At 35.4% G+C, this 22,814-nt stretch overlaps 1 protein-coding gene across 1 annotated transcript in view; it reads left to right on the forward strand.

Moving 5' to 3' along the window:
• PEX7 (peroxisomal biogenesis factor 7) overlaps positions 1–22,814 on the forward strand; it is an 87,372-nt gene that overhangs the window by 38,168 nt on the left and 26,390 nt on the right. The window contains exon 8 of the mRNA XM_055324661.1: positions 717–772. Coding sequence (XP_055180636.1) covers positions 717–772 — 56 coding nt within the window. The remainder of the gene's footprint in view (positions 1–716; positions 773–22,814) is intronic.

Below are 22,814 nucleotides of genomic sequence, written 5' to 3' on the forward strand. Positions count from 1 at the left end.
GCTTTTGAGAATGAAATTGGGTAATTTACTGAAAGTGTTTTATAAACTATAAAGCATATTCAAATGTAGTAAAATTTATGTTATATAGCTATTAAAGTACTGGGAAGAAGAAAAACTGAAGAAATATAATTGTAAAGGACAGCTTATTAAAGTATGTTGATTACTTATCTAAAAGATATTAGTCTTTAAATTTTTAGTTTTTGTCCTTGATGTCCTTTTTGTTAGTTGTGATATGCAAATAGCATAAAAATTCTTTTAAAGATGTTTTTATTTAACATGTAGATAATGATTTGATATACGTGCATAGAGTCATAAGATGTATTCATAAAATTGGTAAATTATATAATTATGTATTTGTATGATGACATACTTAAGTCCCTTATATTTGTTTGAGTCATTTTTAGATAGCAATTAGGAAATTGTATTTATTTTTTCCAGAATAGCAACTCTTTGGGAATATTTTATCCTAAATAAGTGCTAAAAAGCTTGAGGAATGACTTTTCTTTGGAGAATTATAAAAGTGAATGTTTTTCCTGCAGCTGATACTAAAAGGCAAGAAGATTCTTGCCTTGAATTAAAGCATATAAGGTTCGGGGAAACGTAATTTTAAGTGACGGTTTTGATTAAACTTTATTGTGGCGCTCCTGGGAATGACCTCATGAAGTAGCATGGTATAATTATAGCTAACTTAAAAAAGTTTTGTTTTGTTTTTATAGTTTTCACCATTTCATGCTTCCGTTCTGGCCTCTTGCTCCTATGATTTTACTGTAAGGTACAGTAGTTTTTGATAAGTTTCATTGTGAAATACCAAGTGGCATTTGTATCTTTTCAATTTTTATGAAAGATAATATATTTATTGTACTAATATGGAAATAATCTGAGCTGGGCACATTTGAATATTTGCCACTAGTATTAATATTATATTTGTTCTGTTTTTATGATCTGACCACATACACAAATTCTTTGCTATTTAAAGACAGCCTGGCTGTTCTGTTTAAAAGCCTTTTTTTCCTGATAATTATTCCTGTAGTAACATCTTTCTACACAACAGGCTGCATAAATAATATCTTAAATTTAGATTTTAAAAATTGCAAAATTCCATTTCTTCAGGTCTGATTATATGAATCTTAAGGCTGATGTTGTTATAGTTGAAAAAAATCAGCAAGGGTATATGTATGTTTGTGAATATATATAGGTGAGTGTATATATCTGTGTGAGCACATCCACATCTATGTATGAATATGTGTGTGTGTGTGTCTAGCCATATATCCCAGTTCCAGTTCCACACTATGCAAGATTTATTCTGTTTTTTCTTCTTTTCCAGATATGTAACTCCTAATTCCCATTATCCACAATACATTGACTTTTTGCAAACCCTAGAAAGCTCAAAGTTGTTTCAGAATTGCAAAACTGTGCCTCTGTGAAACAGAACTGTATTAGAGTTCACATTTTAGAACTTTTTTCCCCTAGTCCAAACACTGTGTTTAAAGGTTATTTAGGTTAATTCTGCTCCCCTCCATCAATGTGGCTATGTCATTCATTGGAAATACAGTTTGATTAATTTGTTTCTGTTTGTATTCAATTTTAGGATTTCATGCCATCCTAGTTGATTTTGTCTATTTTTCTGAGCAGACAAAATAGTAACATGGTTCCAAAGTCAAGATGTATGTAAAGGTATATTCAGAAAGGTCTGTTTCCTCTATTCTTTCCAACCCATTCTGTAGGGTCCCATACCCTGTAATAATCAATTTTGCTCTTAATGTTATTAAGAAAGTCACAAGGAAAAGAAAATACATTTACAGTACTGTATGTATATTGAAAAAAATTGCCTGTAAGCAGACCCACACAGTTCAAATTTGTGTTGTTCAGGGGCTATATAATAGTTTATATTATATAGTTTTTATAAAACTATATGTATAGTTTTTATATAATATATAGTTAATTTTATATATATATATATTTGTCATGCTAAGTAAGTGTGTATCAATTCTTGAGTCTTTTTTAAAGTCAAGAATTGATCTTAAGTTTTATCCAAGGCTTTTTCAGCATCTGTGGAGATGATCATGATTTTTCTCCTTAGAGCTATTAAGTAATTACATTAATGAGTTGAACCAGCCTTGCCTTCCTGGGCTAAATCCCTCTTGATCTTTGTGCATTATTTTCTTATGTGCTGTTGCATTTGGTCTGCTAATATTTTATGTAGAGCTTTTGCATTAGTATTCAAAGGTGGTATTGGCCTATAGTTTTCTTTCTTTTGTTTTTCCTTTTATTTATTTTTTTGTTTATGCATTGGTGTTTTACTTGTTTCATAAAAAGGAAGTTTTCCTAGTTTTCAAAGCCCTGGAACAATTTGTACAACAGAGATTATTTGGTCTTTGAAGCCTTGGATGAATTCCCCTGTGAAACCATCCAGGCATGGTTTTTTTTTTTTTTTTTTTTTTTGGGTGTGTGTGTGTGTGTGTGTGGAGTACTTACTTCTTGATAATTTTCTTTTTTTTTAAATAACTTACTTTTTTTTTAAACTTTATTTCTTATATGAAAATTGGTCTATTTAAACTTTTCATTTCTAATGGAATCAGATTTGGAAATTATCCTTAGCTTATAGATTTTCAAATTTATTTGTTAGAAATGTCTGTAAAATAGTGTCATGACTTTTTAATTTCTCTTGTTTCAATGGTTATTTCACTCTTATTTCTGATTTTGTATGTTTGTGATTTCTTTAAGTTATTTAATGGTATATGTATGTTTTATTTTTCTTCAGCAAACAAGATTTTGGTTTATTAATTAGAACTCTGTTTTTCTATTCATCATCTCATTAATTTCTACTTTTATCATTGTTATTTCTTTCTTTTTACTGTCTTTGGTCTTACCATGTTCTCTTTTCAACTTTTGAGCTGGGAATTTATTTTTATTCTTTCATTTTGTTAATAAAATGTTTATGACTATGAATTTTCTTCTAGTTACTGTTTCATTTCTAGCCCATAAATTCTGATATATAATGTTTTCGTTATCATCTTTAAAAGATTTGTAACTTCTGTTTGTATTTCTCTTCAAAGAGTTGTTTAATAGGAAGTTATTTAATTTCCAGATGAAAGTACTTTTTAATTTTAAAAAATTTGTTAAAAATTTCTAGTTTTATTGCATTATGATTACAGTTTTAGTCATTCTGTTTTATAGAATATACTGATTTTGGGAGGGGACCTAATGATCAGTTTTTGTGAGTGTTTCATAAGCAATTGAGTAGAAGGTATATTCTGTATCATCAGACAGTGAAGTTCAATATGTGACATAAACTACTGATTGTTTAGATCTTCTGTATCCTGTTTTATTTTTTGTTTATTTAATTTATTTTGTACTGAGAGTGAGATGTTAAAACTATTATCAGTGCGCTTCTTTCTGTATTTCCCTGCAAATCTTATAGTTTGATTTCATAAAGGTAGATAGTGTAGTGTGTTATTTGGTGCATAGATATTTATAACAACCATATAGTGAATTGAGACTTGTAGCATCAAAGAGAATCCTTCTTTGTCATAGTTAATCCTTTTTAGCTTTAGTTGTGCTTTGTCTTTTACCCGTGTCCTTGTCCCTGCTTTCATACTGTTTCCACATTCCAGGTACATCTTTTTCCATACCTTCATTTTTAGCTTTTTTGAAACATTTTATTTTTGATATGTCTTTTGTATAGAGCATATACAAAAGTCTTGCTGGGTCTTGCTAGGTGAACTAAATGAAAAGTCTTTTTATTGTCATAGTCAAGTTTAATCTATCTATATTTCTTGATAAAAACATGTCTGGTATCAGGTCTGTCATATTATTTTATGTGGTGACTATTAATGTATATTATGTTATATTTGCTGTTTCTGTATATGATGTATTTTTTGTGTTTTAGAGGTTTTTTTTTTTGCTCTTCTGTTTAAATTTTTTTTAATATTTAGGTAAGTTTTTTGTCTATATTAGGGCTTACCTTTGGTATTTAAAAATTTTTTAATGTCTTTATTTGCCTGTTTTAAAAAATTTAACCATTATCTGACTTGTGAGTTTTTAATGGTATTTTGACTCCTACTTATTGCATATAAAGCAAACAGTGAATTTATTCTACTTTCCTTTTTCCCCCCTTTCCCTTATTCATCAAATTTTGAATTATTTATTTATAATTTGTCATATCTTGCAACATATAACATATATTATTTTTCTACTCTTGTTTTAATGTTAGATATACAACTAAGTATATTAAATATCATCAATCTTTTTGCTGAAATTTCCCCATCATCTCCTAGTTTGATGAAGTTTATCTTCTAGTATTCCTTGAAAAGAGTTGATGTGTTCAGAATTCTCAGGAGCTCTTGCATGTTTAAAACTATTTCTCTATAGCCTTGTTCTTAAAGTGTAGCTCATCTGAATATAAACTCTTCAATTTACATTTCTGAAGTGTTTTGAAAATGCTACCTCATTTTTGCCTCGCTTTTTATATTGTTTTTGAGAACTAATGCCAGCTGGAACATGGGACATAGCTCATTGAGGTTCTGTTTTTATTTTTCTTTTTACCTGTAATTAGAATTTCTTGTGTGTTGGAGGCCTGTGTTTTGTGTGTGTGTGTGTGTGTGTATGTATATATATATATATATATATATATATATATATATATATATATATTTTTTTTTTTTTTAGAGAGAGAGGGAGAGAGAGCAAGTGTGCACATACTACCTGGGGGGAGGGTCAGAGGGAAAGGGAAAGAGAGGGTCTCAAGCAGGCTCTATGCCCAACGTGGAGCCCATCACAGGGCGTAATCCATAATCCTGAGATCATGACCTGAGCCGAAATCCAGAATGAGATACTTAACTGAGCCACCCTGGCACCCCAAGTCTTGTATAGTTTTATTTGTTCTTGTTCTGTATTAGTTTTTGTGAAGATGCTCTAGGAGTTTTGGATTTGCATGGCCACACTGCCTCAACTACTCATAATTCCTCTCTATCTTACTTCTGAGTCAGTAATTGGTATGGCAGAAGCTATATAACTTTGTTCTGTGGAATGTACTATGGAACAGAATAATTTATAACAAAGCCTTGAAAGAATATATTCCCTAACTTAAAAAAAATTATTCAATACAAGCATGAAGATAAACTGGGAAACATAATTACACTGAGGCTTCCAGCTATCAGTTAAAAGGATACCATAACCAGGTACTTTTTTTAAATAGTTTGTATAAAATAGTAAGAACTTGGCATGGGAGCCAAAGAATGGCAACATGGCAGACAGGAAGAAAACCTGGCAGTTGCTTGCCATCCACCCCAAACTTTTCCAAGCTGTAATTGTGAGCTAGATTATTGGCTGGAGGTTTGGGTTATAAATATGGACTTGAAGGCCATTAACTTACTGACAGTTCAGTCCACAACAATGAATAAGCCCAAGGGAGATAAGTTTAGAGAAAGAGAAGCAAAAAACAGGAGAGAATTAATGTTGGAAGAAAGAAGGAAACAGCCCACCTAAAAGAGAGCATGCAGTATGCCACAGAAACTTTAGGAGAGGATTTCAACCAGATGTGGATGGCCAGTGATATGAGATCCTTTGGATGAGCTCAGCAGTATGAAGAGTAGAACTTTCAGTTTTCTCTCTTTACATAGTGTCACTTGTGGGCTCAAAAGAGATTTCTGAATATAGAATCTAGTCCTTGGATTTCAAAGACCTTTCTGGTGTTTGAAACTGATCACTGGAGATTTGACCGAATGAGATGGGGCATTAATCTTTTGATCTCATTTTTAGCGTCCCTAACAATTTTAATTGGGTCTTTCTGGTTTCAAGGTATTATTAAGGGGCATATTAAATCCATTTCTGTCCTGTTTCTAATTAAAGGGAGAAACCTAGTGACTTAGCTGTACTTTCTTTTCAGAACTGTCATCATGATCTTAACCCTACTGGCCATTCCCCTTTTTATTTATGTACTTGAGTTTCCTTAAAGACCCAGTTGGGAAATGCTTTACTTTTGTAGATGGTAGATTTGTCTCAGAAATATCTGTGAAGCCTAGACTTTGAATGTGAACTGTACTATAAAATCTTGTAGGTAGCTAAACATGCCCCAAACCCATCACAGTTTGAAGTTCAATCACAATTCATCACAATTTGAAGTCTTACTTTTCTATTTCTAAGAATTAGGTTTTACTCCTTTCCTGAATCCTGAGCAAGACTGGAGATTGGGGGATAGATGTTTAGTGCTTCTAGAGAGAGGAATGGCTTCTTTGACATGCTGCAAGATCAAAAGTGTCATAGCTGTATTTGTAAGCATTTGGAAAAAGTGAAATGATAATTAAATAATACGAGATCCTTAACATATAACTGACAAAGACATTTAATACAGTTTTCCTGGGCAGCCCTGGTGGCACAGCGGTTTGGCGCTGCCTGCAGCCCAGGGTGTGATCCTGGACTGGCTCCCTGCATGGAGCTTGCTTCTCCCTCTGCCTGTCTCTCTCTCTGCCTGTCTCTCTCTCTCTCTCTCTCTCTCTCTCTCTCTCTCTCTCTCTCTGTGTGTGTGTGTGTCTATGAATAAATAAATAAAATCTTAAAAACTAATACAGTTTTCCTATATAATTTAGAGCCCAGGTTTCTTCATCTGTAAAATGGAATTAATATCTATCCTCACAAACTGATTTTAAGAATTACAGAAGAGGACACACTTGAAAATACTCTGCTTATTTTTCACTGTCCCAACCTTTGCTTCTCTTCTCAAGACACCTCACCAACCTTATTCAGTAAAAGGCCTTACATATCTCTTAGAAAAAATAAATAACTATAGGGCTCAAGCACAAATGATCTCCGTGCCCACTGTAGGCCTGCAGATTGATCTAAATCTGTACCTATCCATTTCTCTTCTATCATCAGACATGAGTCTGATGGTTGTTTTCAGGACTCTGTGAAATCACCCCTTTTCCCTCTTATATCGTTGTTCTCCAACTCCCTACTGCTCCCTTAGCCTGTAACTTATTACTTTATGTGCTGTATCTTCTTTTAACTTCTCTCTTACATTGCTCTTTCCTTTCTAGCCAAGCTGTTAGGATCTCCTAAGCTTCTGTCCACCAGGACCATTTTAGGGTCTTCATGAGAATATTATCCCCAGTAAAGCCTGAAGCCTGGAATCCTTTTTTCCCCCCTGCAAAATTAGTTAACATTTTCTCAATATGAAGTGGATAAAAAAACTTAAGTCAAATTCCATCACAGGCAGTATGTAGAAGCGACATCCTCTTTTTTCCAGAAATAGAATTTTAATTTTAACATACATTATGGCTACTTTACTGTTCCACGTTCATACTAAATATAACTGGAAATTAATAATTGTGTATTTCAATATAGGACTATCAAAGTCTTTATTAAGAGAATGAAAGTAAGTAGTAAATGAAAAGGAGATCATTTTTTAAAAGATTTTATTTATTTATTCATGAGAGACACAGAGAGAGGCAGAGACACACACATAGGCAGAGGGAGAAGCAGAGGGCTCCTGTGTGGAGCCCCACGTGACACTTGATCCCAGGACCCAGGAATCAAGACCTGGGATCAACCACTGAGCCATCCAGGTGCCCTGAAAATCATTTTTTAAAATTTCATTTTTGACTCTATATATTTTGTAATTCTCAAACATGCTGAGAATACAACTTTAGTGCTTTAACTATAGTAATGTCTTCTGTGAGTTTAGTCTCTCGTTTGTGTGTGGAAAAAACACGGTGGAAAGATCAGAAAAGATACGTTTTTGGTAGATTTTTTTACCCCATGTGATCTGAGTTAAATTTATCCTCTGAAGAATTTTAAATCTCATTGGATTGATGATATTTTTAGTGTCAGAAAACTCATTTTCATAAAAAATTTTAAGACAAAAGACCAGTAATAACCTGTTTAATTTTCAGAACTGATAATTATACAGATAGTACCTCTAGATTTTGAATGGCTAATTTTTATAACATAAGCTCTTTAAATATAAGTTTTCATTTATTTGTCCACTTTTACATTTTGTTTAGTTTTTTAAGCCTTTAAAATAATTCATATTGTGGACATTATGTCAAAACTGATGAAGTGATGGATATCTTAGTATTATGGAATTCAAGTGTCATATTTTTGTTTTATGTGGATATGTTATCATATCTAATAGAAAAAGCTTTCAGTCCTTTACCTGCATAGTAGCTCATTATGTTTCACTGAATAAATAATAAAAATCTAAAAATTTGTATGTAACATAGCATTTGAAAGTAGTGTGTTTAGATTTAATAAAGACTCTAACCTTCATGAAAAACATCAGAACTCCCTTTAGCTGATGGGCAATATACTCTATAAAAATACACATTGGTTCTCTCACTCAATATGGTACTAAATCTAAAATATTTCATAGTGAATTATTTCCATTCTTCTGTGAATGTTATTACCATAGATTTTAGCACATTATATTCTTCTTTTTTTAAAATTTAAATTCAGTTTAACAACATATAGTATAACACCCAGTGCTCATCCCATCAGGTGCCCTCCTTGGTACTCATCACCCCATCCCCACCCCTTCCCTTTCGCAACCCTTTGTTTCTCAAAGTTAGGAGTTTGTCTTCCTCTCTATTTTTTCCCCACTCAATTTCCTTCCTTTCCTTTATGGTCCCTTTCACTATTACATTATCTTTTTCTGATGTACTCTCCATTAGGCTACTTCTTTCTCCACTGAGCCATGTTTGTTATGCCAACCATGCGTAAGCATGATTTGAGTTCTGAGTGCTTGTGTTTGGTTTCATACTAAGTGAATTGTTTTGTAAACACAGTCAGAAATCAGCAGATCCAGTATGTATGACAGCCAAACAAAAGGAAAGGCTGTTATAATTATGTTTTTTCATTAGAAAAAGCAACATTTTGTCTCTTCCAGGTGTAACAAATATTTCTCAGATATTTAAAGATATAACTTGGGATCCCTGGGTGGCGCAGCGGTTTGGCTCCTGCCTTTGGCCCAGGGCGCGATTCTGGAGACCCGGGATCGAATCCCACGTCGGGCTCCCGGTGCATGGAGCCTGCTTCTCCCTCTGCCTGTGTCTCTGCCTCTCTCTCTCTCTCTCTCACTGTGTGCCTATCATAAATAAATAAAAAAAATTAAAAAAAAATAAAGATATAACTTTTACAAATTGATAAAACAAATATGATAAATTAAACTCAGAGTGATACTCTTCAGCTTCATGATACTTTTATAAATATTCTAACCTTCCAAACATTCTTTGTGAATAGTCTTTGGTAGTAATATACCAAACAGCAGTGGTTTTTTTTTTAGACTTAAAGTATTTTCAGCAAGAAAAATATGAAGTTAGTTTTAATTCCAGTGTTTTCAAACTGTGTTCATCCAAGCTTGTATGATACGAAATTTGCTCTGCCTATACCAGCAACATTAATGTTTCCAATCAACTGTTAAGCTACTTTGGTTACGGGCAGCCTGGGTTGCTCAGTGGTTTAGTGCCTGCCTTCAGCCCAGGGCATAATCCTGGGGACCCAGGATTGAGTCCCATGTCGGACTCCCTACATGGGGCCTGCTTCTCCCTCTGCCTGTGTCTCTGCCTCTCTTTCTCTCTCTCTGTGTCTCTCATGAATAAATAAATAAAATCTAAAAAAAAAAAAAAAAGAAAAAAGCTACTTTGGTTACAAAATGGTAGGGCTGTACTCTGCTTTAAAATTCAGGCATTTTAGGGACATCTGGGTGGCTCCATTGAGTGTCTGCCTTTGGCTCAGGTCATGATCCTGGGGTCATGGAATCGAGCCCCACATCTGGCTCCCTGCTCTGTGAAGAGCCTGTTTCTCCCTCTCTTGCTCCCCTGGCTTGTGCTTTCTCCCCCTGTCAAATAAATAAAATATTAAAAAAGAAAAAAAAATAAAATATTAAAAAAGAATAAAAATAAAAAAATAAAATTCAGGCATTTTTATAGAATGCCTGTTACCTGAGAGCCCTTGTAATAGATGGTTCTGAATATCTTGCTGATGAAATGATAAAAAGCAAAGGCCTAGAGAGAAGTAGAAACATATTTCGGGAATCCTGAGCATGTCATATGTGTTGGGGTTAGTGGGAATAGCAGGGAGACATGTAGTTACAAATCCAGATTTGGGGGTAGTGACAAATATGAGTTGAATGGGCTAATTGTGGGGTGGCACATTCTTGGGTAACATAGAAGTTAGGACCCAGACTATGGAGCCAGGCCACCTTTTGCTATCTGTATAAACTTGCATAAACTATTTTAAAACATTATGCTCAATGTCCTCTTCTATCAAATGGAGAGGATATTAATACCTACCACACTGGTTTATTGTGTGATGAGTAATATCCACAAATGCTGACACATAGCAAGAGCTGTGTAAGTGTTTGCCACTATGGTCATTAATACACTGCCAGAATGGATGGTGACAGAAGACCATCTATTTGGAGTGGAGGCCCATTTCAGCTCTAGCCTTCAAGGGTGAGATGATAATTTGTATTTTATTATCATCAAAAGCAGGCAGCCCCAACCTGGCCTTTTATTGTCCTCTGCCTCCTGGGATTTCAGTTTCTTGGGACAACGGGCAACTTATTGTCAACATGTTCTCCAGTACATAACTTTTAGTTTTAGTTTAGCGCTCTAAAAGTATAAATATAAGATACTAGTATTTTTATCAGTGCTTTTCTTGTTTATTAGACCAGATAGTGATGCCATTTTAACAGTTTGTTATTCAACATAATTCAATAAGGGCTGACTAGTGGCCTGAAAAATCTTTAACACTGACTCTCTAGGCAGGTGGGGGTGACCTGATTTGTAGTGTTTGAATAAGTCCTCCCACCATGGCCAATATCAGGCTGCCAGCATGATGTGATACCTGTAAGCACAGGGTTGGGAAGCTGTGCTCAGACAGTTCTCACAGAACAGAACAAGCTGGCTGTAGCACTCCACGGGGGCTGGCCTAAACTTGGGTGACTGTGATCTTAATAATTACTGATTTAAAAAAAGCTTCTGTAATTATAATATGTGTACATGTGTGCATTTCCACTGGAAAATGTCTGGAAAGTTACATACCAGATAAACTTTAGGTAAGCATTCTTTACTTTCTCTCCTTTTAATGGTTTTTACCCCTTTGGAAGAACATTTTTATCCATTTATTTATATGGACCTGAGGCTTAATGTGTGTTTCCCTGGTTAATTTACATTTTAAATTTAACCTACAGTAATTCTTAGTGGGGGCATATTTGATTTTGTGGTAATGCTGGCAGACACATCTGGCGTTTAGTGGGCAGAGACTAGTCCTGAGGTGCTGTAATGGCCAAGGCAGCCCTGCAGTTAGGAAGTGGCTCCCCTTCATCCAGGGTCAGTGGCCCGTGGAATGGATTTCAGGCAGTAGGAATATTGAGCGGAATAGGTCCAAAAAAAAAAGTCTTCATTATGCCCCAGATTCTAACACATCAGTATCTATTCTTACATTTAGCTTATTTTTTTCAAATTTTTATTTAAATTCCGGTTAATATATACAGCATGATATTGTTTTCAGGAGTACAACTTAGTGATCCATTACTTACATGTAGTACCTGGTGCTCAAAATGATATGACTTCTTATTTTTGATCAGTTATGTCCAGTTTATAAGATATGCTAATGATACATTGTTTCCCCTTAATTCACACACCACCACCTTGGGCGTGTACTCCTCATTTTAGCAAGTATGCAGTGATGCTGGGAGATAGGCCATTATCACACAGCTGGCATGTAATGGAGCTGAATTTGAACCTAGATCTTTTATTTCCTAATCTGGTACTTTTTATATTACTCAATACCTGAACACTTCTAGTAGGCCCAGGCCTTTATATTAATTTCCAAATAGTATAATTTCTCCCTGTTATGTAAACATTGTCTCCTTAGGGACAAAATATGGTATTGCCCGTAGTATCTATAATTGTTTCAGGATTGAAGTATTCTACATAAGTGGTCTTGACAATGATAGATGCATAAAAGGTTACGTGCCGTACTTTTAGCTTAACAATTATTATCTACACAGACTTAAAAATAAAATACACAGACTTAAAAATAGCCATTTTTCACATACACTCACTTTTCTGGATTTTTTGGGGTCTCTATTTTGGGTTGTTGTTCTCAGAAGTCAGATTTCTAAATTATTGCAATGTTACTGTGGGGAAATACATACCTGATGATCTGTCATGGAGTGAACTATATTACTATGATATTGAAGTATATTTAAATTCCAAGTTACAAATAGGATACATTCCTGACCAGACAATATACTGAAACTTATATAATTTTAAGGTTTTATTGGGAGATATTAGAGTAGATAATCTAGGACTAAGACTTCATAACTGTTTCATTTAGAAAAAATATATAAGTGTAAGATACGATGAAATTGCTAACTTCTAAACATCTACTCATAACTTATAATTTAATAAATTCTAAGTTAATAAGTAGGTGAAAAGAAGTACTAAGTGGGGGTAGGAAGTTATCTAGAAGGGGCACTGGCCCTCCCCATTCCTTGGTCTCTGGAGTCATATAGGAAAGTTCTATGGATTCAAAAATCCTCTATGTAGTAGGATAAACATATGTTCTTATGAGTCCATTAGACTTGGTGAAAGACCATTTCCTCCATTTACTAGCTGCGAAATACAGGAAATGATACTTTGCAGGGATGTTTAGAAGATTAAATGAAACTATAAACATCTTTGGCATATAATAAGTGCTCAGAGAAATAGCAGATATTTTAAATGAGAATAGTTATAATAAGTTTTCTATTTTAAAATGTAAGTACTATAGGGAAAGCTAAAGTATTCATCATTCGTGCCTTCCCTAGCATTACTTTAATAAGATAATTATAGTGCTTAAACTGTGGAGGAGCTCTGTGAATGGGAAGTCTTTTTACATTGTCAAGATGGGTTGGGGGAAGCATACCTTGTGAATTTGGGGTAGCATGACCCGGAACAGAGCAAATTTGTACACACAGACAAAGCTGAATATATGTGGATCATTTTCTTCAAATGCATAACCACATGACTACTTCTACTTCAATTAAACCCATCTTTTTCTCTAAGTTATCTATATATTTGTTTAAAAAAAATCACTGTTGAGGGAGGCAGCATGATATAGGAAAAGAAATATAGGTTAAAATTCTGGATTTGCCATCACTAGGTATTGTTTTATTTAATCTCTTACAAAGTTACTTGACCTCTCTGAGCCATTGTTTCCTCAGTCATAAAATATATTATTTATGAAATTTAAATATCAGTAATGCAAAGCTGTCCCCATAGTGCCTGGCCCCTGTCAAGCACTCAATATATTTTAGTTTCTTCTCTTTTTCATTCACATAGATATTCCTCAAACTTTATAGTACTGTGTCACTATAAATATACAGTCTTATATGTCTAATCAAAATTATTAAGAAAAGAAGCAGAATCACAAAAAGCAACTCAGCTTGTGGCCTCTGCAATTTATTTTTAAATGATTCAGTGAAAATATTATTTTAAATATGTATTTGTAGAGGAAGATGAAGCAAATGTAAAATTTTAACAATTGATGAATCTAGACAAAAAATATATGCGTGTTATGTTATATTCTTTGCATTTTTCTGTGGGTTGGTGATTTTAAAAATAAAAACATCTGAGAAAAAAGTAAGCAGTATTTGCTCATGTAAAGTAAGACCCTGAAAATGTTTCTTACTAATACCTTCTCATAAATGTGATATTTAGTGATAATGTTTACTTGTAAAATAAGAAATAGCTTTATTATGCTACTTAAGCAAGAAAATGGTCTTTAATTGTATTGTAGTAAACTTAGAATCTTAACAAAGCAGACACAGAAATACCTTTTATCTTTGTCGCATTTTCTCTCGTGGGATTTTCCTTTATATAGTAAGTGTCTTAACTTTGGTGTGGCTGATGGGCTCTTTTGATCCTTATGTTTATTAGCACAGAGATTTCCACAGGCAGATACTTCTCTTTCTTCCCCTTCCCCATAAAAAAAGGTCAGCCAAAGTAAACAGATAGTATAGCTGAATATGTACTCTGTCTCGCAAACCTTTCATTTCAACTTTACCTAGTCCCCCTTACCCACAAAAAAAGGTCAGTCAAAGTAAATAGGTAAGAAACACGGCTGAATGTGAGTTCATATGCAGTGTCAAATGTTCATTTTACCTCATCTTTTAAGACAGTTCTTAATTCCTCTACATTTGTTCATCAAACCACAAGAAAAATTATGTGGCTAATGATATGACACTTTTAACACTTGAGTAACTGATTGAATCCCTAAAATGATCAAAGAGTCGTTTCATGTCTTGTGCCTCTCAGATATCTTAGATGTGTCTTTGTAACTCTATCACAGGTTTTGCTTTGTGGCAGAGGTTCACTAAACTTCGCCACTGATATTAGGAAAGCATCTTAATGCCGTTGTCTTTGGTTTGCTTTTTAAGGATGAGAATCACATTCACATATTTGCTTAACTAATCAGAGTGTTTTAATACTGAATATATTTTGTGTTAATAAAGCATGTTACCTGATGAAAGGCTATGGTTGCCTGTTTCATCCTTTTGTCCCTAGTACTTGATACAGGTTTATACTAACGAAATGTTTTAGATATACGTGAATTTAAATTATATGTAAAGTTATATTACCCTTGGCTCACTCTGAGCGTAAAAGCCTACAGCAATTGTGTTTTAATATGGCTTTCCCTTTAATTATGTTTGAAGTAGTCATTAATAAAACTGCATTTAAAGTGGGAAGGCCTGTTGGGATAGGAAAGTGATATTTTTCAAGGATAAAATTTGCTGTTCTATTGCATTTAAGTCAGGACTGACTAAATCACAAAATTTTACTACTTAACAAATTTGGAACCATTGTATTGGTACCTGATTCAGTTAAATTTACAGGTTTTTTTTTCTACAATCAATTATAATATGCAGTTTACAAATGAATCTCTTGGAGCTTCATATAACTCATGGTTAAGGTGTTTGTATGTATGAAGCTCCCAAGTTTGTTGATTGATTGATGTTTTCCTATGTCCCAAAGAGTTTTTCGATTTGACTTGTTTTTATTTATTTATTTATTTAGATTTGACTTGTTTAAATTAGAAAAGTCTTGTGTTAATTATTGTCATACAGGAAAGATCTTTTGATGAAGTGAAGAGTAATTTTGCAAGTTAAATGCCAGGTGAAAAATGAAAGTAATTTCCTATAAAATGAAACAACATACATTAATTAGAAAGAAATATGTAAGACTTTTGATTCTAACTACCTTGATTTATAACTGCAGAACATTTTCAGAGCTATTTAGTGCTAACATTTTTTATTAAGAACCAAACCAAATCCATGTCTAATTCATAACCTAGTGCAAGCACATAAAGAAATACATAGATCTACTAGGAGTGAGGAATGTTAAGCCTTGGCTTAGTGCAGTGTCAGTCACTGCTTTGAACTTTGAATTATGTTGATTAGTTCCAACAGAAAATTTATGGAGTTTGTCAGTTAATTTGTATTATAATTTTTAAGAACTTCTGTTGTGCAGTTTCACCAGGCATCTGGGTGGCTTTTACTGTGTATATGTATATTTTCTAAAATGTAGATAATGCTTTGCCTCATCTTCCACAGTAGGAAGTCAAAAGATAATATGTGAAAATGAAAATAAATCAATGAATTCTGTGAATATATTATTTGGAAATATAGAGGAAGTAAGCACAGTGTATCAGAAGAAACAGCCAGAAATATGGAAAATGATTGGCTCTGAGGTGAAGGGCAGAGGGAACTGTGCAGGAAGCTGCTGTTCTTTGTTCTAAGCCTTGTAGAATTAGTGGACTCTAATCTGTGCAATTACAGTTTTTAAGAAAAGGTAATTGAGCAGAAAACCTCAGTGTTCCCCCCCCCCTTAATTATTTGCACACAAAGCGAGCCTGTTTGTTTAGATCAACTGGGTACTACCTGCCAGCTGTTAGTACTTTATTCTTTCCCCTGAGAACTTAAGGATAAATAATTCACCCTCGAAGTCTGCTCTGAAGCTCCAGTCTGGAATGTGGCAACATTATATATTCTGACATTGAATCTTAGAAATTTGACCTAATAGAGTGAACCATACCAACGATAAACACCAACAATGACTCATCTATTTGCCTCTTTAAAATTTAGCAGCGTCCCTTATGTTTTTTCACTGTTAGGGCATGTGTGTGCATGTGTGCAGGCTCGTGTGTAAAACAGAAACCATCTTGAGCTAGCTTCTATAGAAAAGCAGAGGTGTTACTCAGGATCTGAATCCCTTAGAGCACCAGGGCAGGAGTGCTGCAGGGGCCAGCCAGGGTACTGAAACTGCTTGAGTTGAGTGCCTGCTTCTCATTTCTCCTCTTCCTGCACAGATTTTTTTTCCCCTTAAGCTTTCATATCCAGTCACCAGAAAAGAAGCAGAATTATTTGGTCTGCTTTGTGTGTTTTTCTTTCTCCCACATTTATCAGTGTCTGCTTCTCTCCCTCACCCCATCACTAACTGTCCTCCAGGGACAGGAGAGTTGTTCAGTAAAGGAGATCCTTGTGTAGACATCTCACAACCTGACAACCCAAATGGGTTTATTCATAAAAGCTTAGCTGCAGAGGTGAGGACATTAAGAATTTCATAGTGATACAGCTGATAAAGGACTAAAGCACAGGCAAGCAGCTGCTATCACTTTAGTTTTTTAACACTTAGGTGTGAAGTTCTGCAGCCTCATCCAATCGCACCGTGGTCTGTACTTCTGTAAGATAACCTATTGCCACTTTTTGGTAGGTAGTTAACCTAGGTAGCCACATTTTGGTGCTTGTTACAGTTTGGTTGAACAGAGACTACTCTCATCCCTGAGATACTGATACTATTTCATGCTAGATAGAGTTCTTCCCATTTTGTTTCTTTTTTAAGATATTGTTTGAACTTGATTGGAAAATTGTTTCATGGTTTGATAGTTTGTACTAGTAAGCAGTAAACAAAATCTTTAACAGTGTTTGGGTTTTTTTCTTTATCTCCTTTTGTTGAGGTGTGGCATTCTTCAGAAAATCATCCTGTATCTCTGTGGATTGCAACTATGAATACTCTCAGAGCAAGCCTTCCATCAGCTAATGATTTTCTTTAATTTGTCAAAATACGCTAGGCTTTGTGGTATGGGGCTCCTGGGCTTAATGTTTATTGTGATGAAGTGGAGTAAGCCCCTGTGAAATACTGATCTCATTGAAGGTTTTTTTTTTTTTTAAAGATTTTATTTATTCATGAGAGACACAGAAAGAGAGAGAGGCAGAGACACAGGCAGAGGGAGAAGCAGGCTCCATGTAGGATCTGGATGTGGGACTCGATCCCAGGACTCCAGGATCATGCCTTGGGCAGGCGCTAAACCACTGAGCCACCCAGGGATCCCTCTAATTGAAGTTTTTTTTTTTTTTTTTAATTTTTATTTATGATAGTCACACACACACACAGAGAGAGAGAGAGAGAGAGAGAGAGGCAGAGACATAGGCAGAGGGAGAAGCAGGCTCCATGCACCGGGAGCCCGACGTGGGATTCGATCCCGGGTCTCCAGGATCGCGCCCTGGGCCAAAAGCAGGCGCTAAACCGCTGCGCCACCCAGGGATCCCTCTAATTGAAGTTTTAAGTGAAATAGTAAATTGTACTTATTTTGATAGAGAATCTTAATTCTAGACTTTTGTACTTAACCTTGACAGTTGTAAATATGGTTTCTGGATTTTTGTGAATGAGTTGTAAAAGTTGTCTTTGAAACTTATTCAGTAATTCTTTTTTTTTAAGATTTTATTTATTCATTCATGACACAGAGAGAGACAGAGGCAGAGGCAGAGGGAGAAGCAGGCTCCATGCAGGGAGACCCAAGTGGGACTCGATCCCGGGACCATGGGATCACAACCTGAGCCGAAGGCAGATGTTCAACTGCTGAGCCACCCAGGTGTCCCAGTAATTCTTTAAAATTAATCATATTTTTTTCATTTAGCAGATGGTATTTTTCAGTTTTAAACTTAATTTTTTTTTAATTTTTATTTATTTATGATAGTCACACAGAGAGAGAGAGAGAGAGGCAGAGACACAGGCAGAGGGAGAAGCAGGCTCCATGCACCGGGAGCCCGACGTGGGATTCGATCCCGGGTCTCCAGGATCGCGCCCCGGGCCAAAGGCAGGTGCCAAACCGCTGCGCCACCCAGGGATCCCCTAAACTTAATTTTTTTTTACCAGTTCCAAAAATCAACAACTCTCCAGTCTAGTCATCCAGATAAATGAGCATTAGCACTCAGTAAATAATCTTTAGTTAATGAATGAAAGCTTAGTTCTTTACAAGTTTGTTTTTGCTAGTTTTACAATTTCCATGTCTTAATCTCAGACAATAAAATAAGACAATAATACAGACAATAAAATAATAAGTCCGTGATTCCATGTGTTCTGCTCAGGGAGGATTCTCTTCAAAATGATGGGAATCTGTGAGATTACAAAAAGAGCTGATCAGTTGAGTGATACAAAAGTGAGGAAGGGACAGCAAGGTAGATGAGAGATCTAGTAAATGCATATTAAAAATATTAGAAGAAATGAAAATTTCTCCTTGCTATAGGAGTTCAGATTTATTCTAGCTTGTAATTTTCTTAGAGTATTGGTTTTGAATGTAAGCTGGTAACGAATGGAGTCTTGGCATGGGCTTTTGTGAATGGAATTTTCTATGGAGTTTGAGGAGTATGGGGGAAGCCTGACTTGGCCCAGGTCTATTTGACTTTGAGGATGTCAATCAGAACTACCTGGAGAGGCCTAGGCCACTTATATTCCAGATTCCTTGGCATGCCCCAGAGAAAAAAACGAATGGCAGCATCTTTCAGTAGAAAAAGTACTGGACATGGTGCCAGTAGAGTCTGTACATTAGGGTTGCCATTTATTAGCTATGTCATGATGGATTGCTTAATTTCTAAAGCAAATTCTTGAGCCTTAGTCCATACCTCCAAAATCTGTCACAAGCACGTCAGGTGATTCTGATGCAAAGTTAAGTCTGAGAACTGCTGGTCTAGATCAATGATTCTCAATTAATGGGTTATATCTGCCACTCCCCCACTTCCCAGCCCCCCAGAGATGCTCAACCTTGGCTGTACATTACAGTCACTTGGAGAATGGTTGAAAGTTCCAATGCCCGTGACCTGCCCCGGGCCAATTAAATCAGAAATTCTAGGGATAGCATTCATACATCAGTAGTTTATTAAAATTTTTCAGTTGATTACATTCAGCCAAGGCTGAGAACCACCACCCTGCTGGCTCTTTCCCTTACCTTCCATTCTGTCTTATATCACTGTTGTTTCTTATGGGAAGTTATCAAATCTGTATCTCTTGAAGTGCTGCTATATAGATGGTAATTCCCAGACCTAGCTGGTTGAGCATCACTATTTCCTGAGAAGGGATTTTTGGATTCCATACAGATCTACTCAATTGGAATTTTCAGAAAAAATTCCTCAGCAAAGTAGAGGAATGAGTCTCTGGTCCATCATTTGGGAACCATTTCTATAGGTGATTTAAGGTTACCTTACCTGGAGAATGGCCTTTGTTATTATGTTGTTCTTAATATTCACATTTATTTTTTATTCATTCATTCATTCATTCATTCATTCAAGAAACATGCTTTGGATAGTCCATGTGTCAGATACTTTTATATATGCTAGAGATACAAAGAATAGGACACTGTCCCTGAATTCAAGGAGCTTAGTGCCTTTTAGAGAAAAATAGATCTCTGAGTAACTAAATGCGTGGAGGTCTTGTAAGTACTATGATAGAAGCCAGAAACATAGGAATCATTATTTTTTTTCCTGTTCCAATAATAATTGTTGTCTTCTGTTGTATTCATTCTTCTTCCCTCATATATCTCCAATCCATTAGCCTTTTTTCATTAGCACTGTCACCATCCTAAATCCAAGCTGGTATTTTCTCTTTTTGAACCCATATTTCATAGGGCCATAGGGAACTCTGTTTGGTTTATAAGTTTTCTGCAGATTTAAAACTATTATAAGATTTAAAAGTTTACCAAGAAAATGTTTTTTTTTCTTTTTTTTAAAAAAAGATTTTATTTATTTATTCATGATAGAGAGAGAGAGAGAGAGAGGCAGAGACACAGGCAGAGGGAGAAGCAGGCTCTGTGCAGGGAGCCCGATGCGGGACTCGATCCCTGGTCTCCAGGATCGCGCCCTGGGCCAAAGGCAGGCGCCAGACCGCTGCGCCACCCAGGGATCCCCCAAGAAAATGTTTTTAAAGAATGTAAAGTCAAATATATAAACCTCCTTCAGTTTTTTTGTTTGTTTGTTTCCTTTTGTTTTGTTTTTTATACTTAAGAGAAAAATCCCAAATTCCTCACATGGGCTAAAAGACCTGTAGGTTAAAAGATCTGACCCTTTCTGCTCCAGCTACTTTCTACCTGGCTAACTCTTCAACCTTCAGATTTCAGCTCAGTGTCAATTCCTCAGGATGTCATTCTTTTTTTTTTTCTTTTTTTTCTTTTTTTGGAAGATTTATTTACTTACAGCACAAAGGGAAGAGAAAAAGAATCTCAAGCAAACTTTGTGCTGAGCATGAAACCCAATGCAGGGCTTGATCTTAGGACCCTGAGATCATGACCTGAGCCAAAATCAAGAGCTGGAGACTTAACTGACTGAGCCTTCCAGGCACCCCAGGATGTCATTCTTATACCATCCTGCATTATCTTCCAGGGCACTTGTCAATTGCAGTAACATTTATGTGTTTCTCTGGCCTTTTAAAAAAATGTCAGCTTATCCCACTGAACTCAGAACTGCAGGAAGGAGTGCTGAGGCCACATCTCTCTTGCTTCTGGTGGCCAGCGCAGTATGTAGCATATACGAGGCTCATAAATTGTTGAATGACAAGTAATTAAGCAACAAGAAAAGAAGCTGTTGTGATATTTCTTGCTCATCACTCTAGAGAACACTAGACCAAAGCAGTGCAAACAGGGAATTATAATTGTGCAATTTGCTTAGAATTTTAAAAATGCAACTAAAATTAATGTGACTAAAATTAATTAAAATTCAGCTTGACTAAAATTCATTTACATGTAAGGTATGGAAAAGTAGCCAAAATTGTTTCCCATCTTTTTATTGTAGTTAGGAAAGACTTACAAAGAATTATGGACCAATCTGTAAGTTGAGAATAGGAAAGGAATAAGAAGAATTTTGAAAAATATCATAAATCTTTTACTGAACTCATATGTTGGCTGAATTTCAGAAGTATTAGTATAGGGATTCCAAATGATGTTTTAGTAGAGTAAAAAATAATTTTAACTTTATTTTTGAAATACTTTGGGTGTTTTATTTAACATAGTGCTACATACTTGTTTTTTAAAGAAGTGTGGAATCAGGGGATCCTTGGGTGGCTCAGCGGTTTGGCGCCTGGCTTCAGCCCAGGGCGTGATCCTGGAATCCTGGGATTGAGTCCTGTGTTGGGCTTCCTGCATAGGGCCTGCTTCTCCCTCTGCCTGTGTCTCTGCCTCATTCTTTCTCTCTCTCTCTCTCTCTCTGTCTCATGAATAAATAAATAAAATCTTTAAAAAAAGAAGTGTGGAATCAGAAGGCAAACAGGAACCCAAAGAAGGCATTGGTACTGTGATAAATATTTCTCTCTCTCCATCTCCAATTTAAATGAAATATGTTCCCACAGTTCTGTCATATTTTTAATCATTGGAGGCCTGTCCTGTATATTTGCTTCCCATGAGAGAGCTTAAATAGGCAGTGATTTCATCAGCAAAGAGACAAAAAGGCACCAAGTAGTATATGTGCTGGACCAAAGCAAACATTGCACTTAACAGTAATATGCTTAATTTGACCACTTAATGATATATGTAGCCTGACTTCTCCCAATAAAAGGAGCCTATTTTACTTGTATGATAGGCATATGAAGGTTCTCAGATATGTAGAGCTCCTGGGACCTTTGATTTCAAAAGATTGGGAGGAGAGACCTTGCCTACTGCCTTAATTGCTAACATGAGAAAATGTGGAGAAACGCTCATCTTCTTCTTACTGCTTGCCCCTTCCTGGTGGAACTGGAATGGAGAAACATAGAGCAGTTTTGGATGTGTCCACATTGAACTGCTAACAGTTCAATGCCATTTGAGAGGGGGAATGAGGAAGAAAATACATTTTTTCTTTTGTTATTAAAAAAGCCTTTAGTGATGAAAGAATAAATGGTAGTGTATAGATGCATTGCTTAGCTTGTGGTTTTCTCAACTTATTTAGCTTGTGCCATCTACTGTATTTCACTTGATATGTTTGCTAAGATAGTTTACTGAAAATTATTTTTAAATTATGAATATTAGTTTTTCTGACTTTTCTGGCTCCTGATGCCCTCGAAGTTAAAGTCAAAGCTCTGGTTCTCCCTGTTTAGCAAACTCTGTCAAGGTGAAAGCTGGCTTATTGTTGATACACTGCTCTGGGCTTCAGTCTTAGTTTTGACCTGAGTGTCCCTCATTGATGCTCTTATGAAGTTTTTGTGGTAGTATTTGTTTTTATGTATTATCTAGGAATTTTTTTTTCGGTAAGAATGTGGGTCTAGACACCTCATCAGCTATTCTGCTGGAAGTCAACCTCTCAAAATTTTTGTACAAGTTGCATAATATGCATAGTTTGTGTATTATGTAATTTCTATGAGAGCTGTGAACTGATGTAATAAGCTGATAGTGCTTCTTTGGCATTCACTAACCCTTCCTTCACCAAATAGTATCCTTAGAGTTTTAGCATGCATCTTGTTTGATGAATGTTTTGCAGATTGTGGGTAAATACCTGGTAGTTTTTCCCAGGTTAAAGTTATGGTGAGTGTGACTCT

Source organism: Nyctereutes procyonoides, unplaced genomic scaffold (genome assembly GCF_905146905.1).
Source record: "Nyctereutes procyonoides isolate TBG_1078 unplaced genomic scaffold, NYPRO_anot_genome, whole genome shotgun sequence".
NCBI lineage: Eukaryota > Metazoa > Chordata > Mammalia > Carnivora > Canidae > Nyctereutes > Nyctereutes procyonoides.